Source organism: Aythya marila (genome assembly GCF_965140915.1).
Source record: "Aythya marila genome assembly, chromosome: 1".
NCBI lineage: Eukaryota > Metazoa > Chordata > Aves > Anseriformes > Anatidae > Aythya > Aythya marila.
Genome location: NC_139042.1, coordinates 150,478,013 through 150,488,800, shown reverse-complemented (window position 1 = coordinate 150,488,800; position 10,788 = coordinate 150,478,013). Strand labels below are relative to the sequence as shown.

Sequence of the window (10,788 nt, the reverse complement as noted above, 5' to 3'; positions counted from 1 at the left end):
TTTCACCCGGAGCTGCAATGGATGATGTAAAAGTCTGACTTTGCCAAAACCCTTGGTGCCACCTAGCTCCACAGCCTCAGTGAGCACCTAAAACAACCACTGCCTCCTCCCGGCTCGTTCAGCCTCACCATGCATGCAACACAAAAAAAAATAAAATTAAAAATCTCTTGTGAGCTTCGGATGCTCAGGAAGAAGTCCAGCAACAAGAGGCATGGCACAGGAGGGGTCCTCTCCTCATTAAGTACCCTAATGAGTAGCAGCGTTTAATGACACCAATAAAATCGAGGCTTGACTGAGGTAATAACCAGAAAACACACGGGTGGAAATACTTTGTAATAGGTGGTCCGTGCTCTTCAGCACTCAGCCAGGCTTTGCTGAGCTGATCGAGAGCAGAGCAGGGACAGCAAAGCAGCCGGCGTGGCAGCAGCCCCACAGAATGAAGAGTTGGGTGACCCCACTCCCATCCTGAGGGGCTGACTGCAAGGCTGGGCCCACAACCAACAAAATCCCCAGGCACCAAGAAGAAAACCAAAGCAGCAAGCGCTGTAAGTGCTTCAGAAATCATAGCTCTGTGTAATACCCAAATTACTTGTAAAGGATCATTTCTTGCCCTTCCAGCCCCCTCAGAAAAGGCCTATATTACACAGGGAGTCATTATCAGGTTAGTCAAGACACAAGGGACGCTAATTTACTCATTTACCCTTATTTGCTAATGCACTTCCCTTATCTGAGTCTTTGCTTCTTTTCTTCAGCTGGCTGTTCTCCTTACATCATCCCTTCTTCCTCCTCCAAGGTTTCTGTAAAATTTTTCCTAAATTTAACGTTTTTCTTCCCTGCATCCACCAGGCTCCCTTGAAGCCCCCTGCTCCCATGTGCCTCAAGGTCTGAATGCAACATGAATCGAGTTTGCTGGCTCAAGCCTCTCCTCTGTTTGCTTCTACCATCAGGCAGAGATGGCTTTCCTTAGGTAGAAATACTGCTAGTTCAGACGGGGTGAAAGGCACTTGAGAAACACAAAACACAGGTAATTAAAGACCTTGCAACGGCCACATGGTCTGGAGCTTTAGAAAGCAAACCAGACCTCAAGAAAATCCTCCTTCTCTGTAATTGCTGAGAGACTATAAATTGCTCTCGTATTAAATATTTATGGGCTCGCTTGCTGGCTACTCCCAGTCAGAATAACCGCAGTTAACAGGATTATCGCCTGGTGCTAGATGTAATTACCAGAGATAAGAAAATCACAGAAAAGCATAACTTACCTGCATTTGGTGCCCAAGCTGCCACTAACCCAAGGTCCTCGGCTGTGATTCTGCACGTTGGCTGTGCCTAGGCATTTTGCAGCTCTTTTGTAAGTTTTGGATTGTGACATTTGCCCTGTGACCTGTTGCAAATAAAGCAATGTCAGTCTGAGGAGAAAGGCTCCTTTTTTGTACCTGTACCATCTTCTTTTCCGCATCTCCCATCTTTCTGTTCTGCCTGAGATTTTGTAAAAATTATTGAAATGAACTCCTTGCATTTTTAAATTTAACGTTGAATTAAATTTGCATTTGAAGTGCAGACAATTGCACTTCAGGAGCTTAGATCACTTGAACATTATCTCTTATGTCTGGCAATGGTGGCAGAATTAAAATTATCTGTCTGCTAGAAGTTTCCCCTCTAACCAGATTTTTTTTTTCACTTTTTTTTTTTCACTTTTTTTCACTTTTTTTTTTTTTTTTTTTTACTTTCTGGGAAACAAATTGCAGTAAATAATCAAGCTGAAAGCTAAGGCAACATATAAAGGGTGAGAATCTTGTCTGCTTGGTCTTTTAAGGGAAAAAAAGGAAATTGCACAAGAAAAAGAAGGTTCTTTCTCTCTGGCTTCTTTCAATCTAACCTAACCCCAATCAAAACAGAACAACACGGCTATGCTAGCAGGAATTTGTGCACAAAGCCCCAAGGAATGGGCACTTACCTAAGGCTGTGTAACAGGACCACATTAGGGCAGAGGCAGGGACCCAAATCTCAGGGGGCCCAGCTCCACGCTTCGGTCCCAAGGAACAGAGACAACCTGGGAAGCATCTGAGGTAGCTAAAAGCTTGACTACAGTTTCAAAAGCCAGTTTTTAAAGTAATCTCTAGGTTAAATGCATTTAAGAAGATAATATATGTTGGTTTAGTACAGCAAACGTGGCAACTTTCCCAAAAAGCAACTTCAAAAGAAGCGATTTGGTTTCTGACTTCTGGCTCCCCCTGAGCGATGCCGAGAGCTTCGTGCCAGGGGTCCAAGCACCCCACTCGCCAAAGCCCACCGCCATCCTCGCTCACAAAATCCTTCCTCTGCCGTGGAAAGGCCTTGTAAGCTGCAGGGCTTCGTGCCAATGCAGCTCCCAGAGCACCATCTACAGCTCAGCAGAGTGAAAGCAGGCGGAAAGGAGGCGAGTTTGGGACAGCTGTATGATGCCATGAGCTCGCCGGAGGCAGCCACCCTTTGTGGCCCTCTGCAAAGAGAGAACCCGTGATTTCCAGCAGCCTTTTATACTTCTTTAGCTTTTAACACAGTAAATGATGGATTTTCTCCATCTCATACTCAGAAAAATTACTTTGTTCCGAATTTAAAGTTTCAGCAAATAAAAACAACTTCAAGCGCATACATGGCACGCAACGTTTTAATTTGCCATAAAGTTAAGAACTGTCATCTTAAATTAACGCGGTTCAGAGAACGTAATAAGTAGGTGATGACAAGAGTTTTGCATAGAACACACATCAAGAACTTGGAGGGTTTTTGTTTTGTTCTGCATCACTTTCCATAGTCCCAGCTACACATATCCCACGCTACAGCCTTCAACGCGCTTGCAGTGGCTGCGGCAAACCCGGCCGTGATGGAAGTCCGGCTTCAAACCGTGATGCCATGAGGGTACCTGACTTCATCGCAAACTGCCCTTTTCTGACAAGGTGGGGAGATGGTAAATGCCTTACTGTGTTTATGAGAAATCCCGTCTGCGTGGCAGGAGCTAAGTTACAGGAAGGCTCGTGTAAATGCCGATTTTCAACAAAAAACAGTCGGACTGTATCAGTAAGCCCAGCGTTTCTGATTTTTGACAGGTCTTTCTCCTCAACCTAAACTAGCCAAAGATCCCCCTTTTAGGGCCATCCACAGTTTGCTCTGGATTTAACTGTTTTCATTCCCCTCCTTTTACAAGCCTCTGCCAGCAGCTAGCACCGGCATTATGAGATGGCCAACCAAGGCCCTCTGAAAACACTCAGTTCCTGAAGATGCTTACACTGACATTTATCTTTTATCATATATCAGCTACAGTCATCCTTTCCTGGGGTTTAGTTTCCAAGAAGCCTTGGTCTGAAACTCTCCCCTATCCCCTACCAATTCAGGGTAGGGGTGACTACATCCCACTAGGTCAGAACTTCAAGGAACACTTGAAGCTCCATTTCTGTACTGTAAATTTGATTAAAAAACAGTATCATGGTCCTGTTCTTGTTATTAATCCAGTATGGGTTAATAACACACAGGCAACTTCCCCCAAAAAATCACAAAGGGGTAGCAGGGGCAGGAGGAGAATGTGACAAACCTCTTCACCGCAGGTCTTCAGACTTGCCTGCACCAAGAGGAATCCTTTTTATAGCATTTGAGGAGGGGGAAAATTAACTTACCACATAAATGAACTCCTTGGGAAATCTTTTTACATATTCAACTTCCAGACTGTTCGGGGGAAAGGTGATATTGAAGTGTACTTTCTTACCTTGATTAAGTTTCTTTGTGGGATATTCTTAGGCCATACATTCAGAAGTGCTAGGTGGAATATTTCATTTAAATGGCATGATTTCTTTCCAGTAGAAGCTAACAGAAAAAAATAAAATCCAACAGAATCTTGTCTGACAGAATAAGTCATTTCCTGACACATACTTTTAGGACTACTGTAGTCTTTTTTTCTTCTCTCCCCTCCAGACTACTTAAGCAAACAGAAGAATTGTTTATTTTACTGGTTACTTGTGTCACTAAGAAACCTCTCCACTCTACTTGGACTGAGCTGTGGAAAATACTTAGCATCTGTTTCTCCGTTCTCAGTGTTAAGATTTTTCCTTGAAGATTAGTCAAAGATTCTCTGCCTCAAGACAAAGAGCATGCCTGTATTTTTTAGTAGTACTTTTGATTTTGTTATTATTTCCAAATCAGTATGCAAGGATATTTACATTAACTTACTGTGCAAATAGCAATCTAATTTCGTAATTAGAAATCTAATTATCATCTAAAATCAGGAATATCCAGAATCATGGCAGCTAATTCTGCACCAAACACAGTGCTGAATATGTTGTCAGCCCCCGAGTCTGATCTGAATTATCTCCAAACCAACACACAGAAGTACCCCATGACTGGAAATCAATCTTGTGATACTAAGAATGGATAATTAACTCCTCCCACATAAAAATAATTTCAGCATCCACTCAAATAGGTAACTGACTGCCTTATATGTTAAAATGTAGTAACTCAGATTGCTTCTTTGGAGATCTTAATAGCCTAAGAAAACATTTAGATACAGCTTCTCTAAACATTTCAGACAGATGCAGAGTATTGACTGAGTAGCTAATAAACCCGATGCAGTTTTACACATCAACATCCTCAAAGAACAGCAAATTAGCTGCAGTGCAGGAAGGACTGCCAGGCTATCAAGCAAATTCCATTCATAGCACAAAAAACACAAAACTGGACTGTGAAGAAACACCTAATAACTTAATGGTGAAAAACACCTGATATTCAGAATAGATGCACACAATTTCAACGAAGGCCCATATAATTTGAATAGTGTTTTGCTTCAGTAGCATGAAAGTGAAAGTTAATAGTTCACTGTTCGTGGCTTCCAGATTAAGTCTAAAAACTGCATTTCCCTCCTTTTTCCCATTTTGCTTGGAAATATTTTCTAAAACAACAGCACACACGAAGACATGTATCCATATGTAATTTTTTAATAACAATGTATGTCATTACTGAACAAGGCAACTGAGAAATACAAGGACTGGACATATACATGAAAATTTTACAATTTGACAAAAATTGGCATATGACTTATATACAGATGCAATTAATGAAGGTTACAATTCTACTGTATTTGATTAAACACAGTCCTAAGCACTTACATTATGAAAATTTGAAGTTGATCATACAGACATCAAATTCTGGGATCTAAAAATAATAGCAGTTTAAAAACTTCAAAGCTTTCTATGTCCATCCATTTTACAGAACATCGCTACAGCTCTTCCTACAACCATATACATGAAAGATTATCAAAAATATATTGATGGGTCTATCACTAATCATGAATGTTTGTATTTACATTAAGTTAGCAAATACTTCACCAAATAACTTTATATACAAAACTCAATTTGTCCTTTGTGAAAGAGTCATTAAAAAGTTAAAAACCATAGAAATGCCAGTTAGAAACAACGCATTCCAAAAATTGAACTTGTTTACAACAACTGAGAACAATTTAAAATAACTTATGAAAAAGTATGTTATTTTAGTACAAGTACTCTCACAACTCTTTAGTTCCAATACAGAGTAGCAGAAACTTCATCCGGGGTGTTGAGTAGTATCTTCTCTTCCAGTAATGCTGCAAGAAAAAAAATATCTTAAGCACTTTGTCATGCAGGCTTTGAAAAAAGGCAGAAATAATTCAAGGAAAACAACTCTTCCCCCCTTCTCTGTGCAGTAAGCCTTGTCCCATTCATACTGGCTCAAATACTCTGAGTTCTCATTTCTTACTCTTTAGAGACCAAAAGGGGAAAACAAAAACAAAACAAAACCAAAAAAAAACAACCCACAGCCTCTGTAGCTTAACACGATTCAGAATGTGCACACCCTTTTGCCAGCAGTGTTTCTGAATATGTTCTTGGCTGATCTTTTCATTTGACTGTCATGCTCTCGCAGCACGCTTTGAACACCCCTAACAAAAAGTCAGTCTTCTCTGCCAAACTAGGAACCCCTCCAACCTGTCTCTCAATTGAATAAGAGCTTAGACAGGAACCAGACGTTCACTCTGCAGTTCACTCTTCTACACAGACACGAGCACCTAAGGAATTCTGGAATACAAAACATGGATGCTGAATGAATCTACACATACTAAGGATCAGACATCTACTGAAACATGGACTCTTGTAATTGCATTCCACTCAGGCACACTGAAGTACCAAAATACAATTTGAGAACAGAGAAGCACGGTTTACAGCACTCCATGTTTGCGAGAAAAGATCCATCAGTTTCTGGGTTTTCAGCTCACTTCTAGAAACAAGCAACAGGCATTATGGAAACAATGCTGTGATTCTTCACTGAACTGAATCAGCGCAATACAATTGTTCATAATGCACTGCAATGACTTTGTCAAAGTGCTGACACCACATAACAAGCAAAATTAGATCTTGCTGTCAAAACCAAATGAAGTAGATTGAATTTCCCTTTTTACCTCTGGAGATGCTGAATGCATTTTCTATACTTGCTGCATGGAATCCCTGCCTTCCAATTTCACCAGTGCCTCACATATTATTTTTCTTCTGTATTCTTCAAACTCCATAATGACCACCTCTTAAACCTCTTTCATAAAAAGATAAGGATGGAATGGCATGTCAACCACCTTTAATCTAGACAGCCACACTCTTACTGTTGAATCTTGTCCCCCCTTCTTTCAGACAGACCTCCATTCTTGATTTCCTCTGAAGTCACTACTCTAACATGTCTTGCAGGTAATCTTCCTCATTTCTTTCAACTCATGCTCACTAGGAGAAGGGGTATAACATTTTTTGTCTGCTTTTCTTTCTCTGTACTGTTCCTAAGTATATTTATCCAAAACACAAAATCCAGTTAACTTCTCTGTTGATGACTACACACAAATCAAACTGCTTGCACAATTTCTGCTTCCTTCTACACATTTTCACACCTATTCACATATACCCAGGAACACATCCTTCTCCAGATTCAAATACTTTCTACCACAGCTTTCTTGACAAACTTTGTCCATCTGAGCATCCTGCTCAGGTTACAGACCAATGACAAATGCCCAAGTCTTCATATCATCCTTCTCTCTAGATCTTCACAACCAATAACTACAGCAGCATTTTGCACTCTTTTATTGTGTCTCTCAAAAACATGTTCTCCTTAGTCCATTTGTATGTCTAAAACTCATCCAAGCTCTGAGACAATCCTTTTAGGCTGTGTTAGTCTCCTGATTCAGGTCACTGTACGCTCACACAAACTGTTGCTGACACAATTTAAGGCAAGATGCAGGAGCAGAGAGTAACTGAAGCTACATAAACAGCTCTGCTAATGTGTAGAAAACCACAGTTCAACCATGTCCCTTTCCTTAACTTTCCTTAATACCTCAAATAAGGTGTCCAATAACCACTGGCCTACTTCTATTTTTGTAACTATTTCTGCTCTCATACCTCATAAGCTCTCCAGAGCAAGGATTTTTGTTTGTTTTTGGTCTGTACAGCACCTGCAACTGAAAGATCTGGAGCAAAAATTTAAGATCTTTGCACTGCAGCATAGTACACATGGTAAATCTGTACAGTAATTTATTCATTAACAGGATAAATGTAAGGCTTTGCAGTTCTTACCAGTTCAATTTGTGCTCTGTCGCTGGACTTTTGGCCCAACGCTCTGAGTTTCTTCTTCTGGATTTGGGCGTTTCCCTGCACTAATACCAGTACCAAGGGATGTTCTTCCTGATAATTTAAAACCAGTATTTATATCAAGGATTTATACCAAGACTCTATTATACTTTTATATATTCACTTTTTTTTTTGGTTTTGTTTTTAAATTACCTGCTTGCAATAAGTGTGATTGTTGATTGTCTCCATGGGCATAGTGTAAGATACTACTTGCTTGACAGTAACCTGTTCAGATACAGTAGATATTATAACAAATAAAATCCAGAACTGCAAATCAGTGCAGTTACGTTCCTTACAACAACAAAAAAGCCAATTGATTTATTTTCCTTCATCAAGAAAAATCCTGCAACACCATCCTGAATGAAAGAGTTCTTATCTCAAAAAAAAAAAAAAAAAATCCTCATAACAGAATCTATGACAATTAAATAAAAATTAAATAAATATGCACAATGAAAAATACAGTATGTGCATGCATAGTTATGCACTGTATTTGTAGGAAACTGAAGTTAATGTGTTTAAACATTGATATATTCTACGTTGCTATGAATTTTTATTATTTGTACTTTCACATCTTCTCATCGTATAACTATTCTTTTATAGAAATAATAGCAAATCCTTAGCAAAATTATGCTGTAGAAAAAACATAAGTAACAAAAGATTTTAATTTTTTTCTGGCTCGTGTAAGCTATCCACTGGCAACCCTGACATAATGCATTATGCATCCCACATAAGTAGTGCAAATTAGCAAAAGCAGTTGCAACATTTCTTATTCTGTTGTGGTGTTCTGGGTATTTAAACAAAACAGATTAGTCTTTCGTGACCAGTAAACATACAGCGTCTGTTAAGACTGCAAGGAAGAGACAGTTACGCTAAATTTGCTTGCAACTCTGACCTACTACAAACCACATCTTCAATCACTGTGCAAAGCCACTAACAATTATGGAAACAAATTAAATGAGTATCCACACAAGATTGTGAAAGTTGATTACACATGGAAAGAGTGGTAATGAAATCAGGGAAAAAGATAACATGCAAATTTTGCAATCAAATGCATGAAGTGAAAGTTTGTCTTCCAGTATTGTGCATTTGAAGTAGCCTAGAATAACGTTCAATAATTTTGTTTAGTCATGCTTGTGATCCCCCCTTCAAAACAGAAATATTATTCTAGATGAGTAGTTGAAAGATAAAAGTGACAAGACAAGCAAGTTTACTCTAAGACATAATTTTTATGTTTCAAGAACAGAAACAAGGCCAGTTCCAAGTTATAGACAGCAGCTGCCACCAAAAAATTCATCCATTTTATATTTATGTTTTGTCTTTTTTTCCATAGTTGTAAGAACCTGGAGATCCTCTACAGACAAGCACTCCCGTAATACCTTGCTGCTGAATCCCACTTGTTCCTGCATGAGAGTCTCCCAGGGCACAGGTCTGAACACCAACTGTCTGACCGTCGCCAGTTCCCAGTTGAGCTCCTAGTGAGGCAGGAAAAAAACATAAACAATTAAATTTGGGAATTTAAAAGACATCCCTCCACCTATATCCCCCTTCAAGAGGTAGACTGAGCATGGCTTTGGGTTTGTTTTGTTTGGTCTTTTCTGTTTATTTGTTAAACTACCTCCGAACGGGTCCAAAGCTCTAATGGTTTCAACTTTTCAAATTCAAACTTGCAAATTTGGATAAATGCACAGTAACCTCCTACAAAATGTGTAAGTTTGATACGAAAAGTAAAAGTAGACCATGCATATATACATACACTTGAAAGAGTGTACATGCTAGTTGTTTAACTAAGCCCTTCTTACCTTCTGAATCCCTCAACTTAAAAGAAAGAAATGCCCAAGCACCCAGCTTTAAGAAGTCTAGACTTCCTTTCTCTAATGGTAAAGTCCACCTTCTGCTGCAATTTGCTTTTAACTTTGACCAAAGCCTCAGGAGAAGATAAAAACAGTAAATTTTCAGTTCTGTCCTAGACTTTAACAAGGAGGAGTCTAAGGTATACATAGTATTCAAGATGATGATGCATCAGGGATTTATACAGAGTTAAAAACATCATAGAATTAACCAGAATAGTTGACTTGGAAGGGACCTGCCTGACCACTTGAGGACTAACCAAAAGTTAAAGCATATTAATTTAAAGGCATTGCCCAAATGCCTCTTGAACACTGACAAGCATGGGGGCATCAACCACTTCGCCAGGATGCCTCTCCCAGCATTTGAACACCCTCATGGTAAAGAAATTTTATTACATATTAGACTAGATATTAGGAAAAGTGTCCTTATTTTGGCTGAGATTGAGTTAATTTTCCTCATAGGGACCTGGGGTGATGTCATGTTTTGGATTTAGGAGAAAAATAATGTTAATAGCACCGGTGTTTGACTTGTTGCTGAGCAGTGCTAACAGCGAGTCAAGTACCTGTCAGCTTCTTGTGCTGCCCTGCCAGCGAGGAGGCTGAGGCTGCACAAGAAGCTGGGAGGGGACCACAGACAGGACGGCTGACCCCAAGCAGCCAAGGGATAGCCCATGCCATAGGGTGTCACACAGAACAATAAAACCTGGGGGGTTGGCTGGGAGGGTGGCAAGCAATTGCATCGTGTATCATTTGTTTGTATATATATGTACATACACACACATTTATTATTATTTTCCCTTCCTTCTTCTGTCCTATTAAACTGTCTTTATCTCAACCAAAAGGTTTTACCTTTTTCCAGTTGTCTCCCCCTTCCCACTGCTGGATTACACAACATGAAGTCCCAGTTTTGCTTTTTTTTTTCCCTTAGTAACCTGTTAATCTTGGTGTGCTACATTAGGAATATTAATAGCATAAAAACTTTCATCAAAACCATTTGATAAATTCTGTATTAAGTTCTTACAGACACTGTCAATCATACTGCTGTTGGTGCTATGGCAGATTCCAGTAAGCAATCTAATGCTGACGGAAGAAAATTTACGGATTAACAGTTCTGATTTGAAAATTCAAAAATCACTACTTACTGCAAATATCAGGATGCTTGGATTTCTAAAAGATCACATTCTAATGCTTTTGAAATCAAACCCTTTGACACACATTAATAAATGATTTTGGGGGAATAAAAACAGTACAAATTTTTCTTCTATGTTTGAGATTAAAAAAGATCT

The 10,788-nt window shown here is 39.3% G+C and overlaps 1 protein-coding gene across 1 annotated transcript in view; it reads right to left on the bottom strand.

The window, feature by feature from the left end:
* Positions 1-4,942: 4,942 nt before the first annotated feature.
* CRY1 (cryptochrome circadian regulator 1) overlaps positions 4,943-10,788 on the bottom strand; it is a 37,929-nt gene continuing 32,083 nt past the window's right edge. The window contains exons 11-14 of the mRNA XM_082772561.1: positions 9,032-9,127; positions 7,809-7,880; positions 7,602-7,709; positions 4,943-5,602 (exon numbers count right to left, since the gene is read on the bottom strand). Of these exons, the coding sequence (XP_082628687.1) occupies positions 7,606-7,709; positions 7,809-7,880; positions 9,032-9,127 (272 nt within the window). The 3' untranslated portion in view covers positions 4,943-5,602; positions 7,602-7,605. The remainder of the gene's footprint in view (positions 5,603-7,601; positions 7,710-7,808; positions 7,881-9,031; positions 9,128-10,788) is intronic.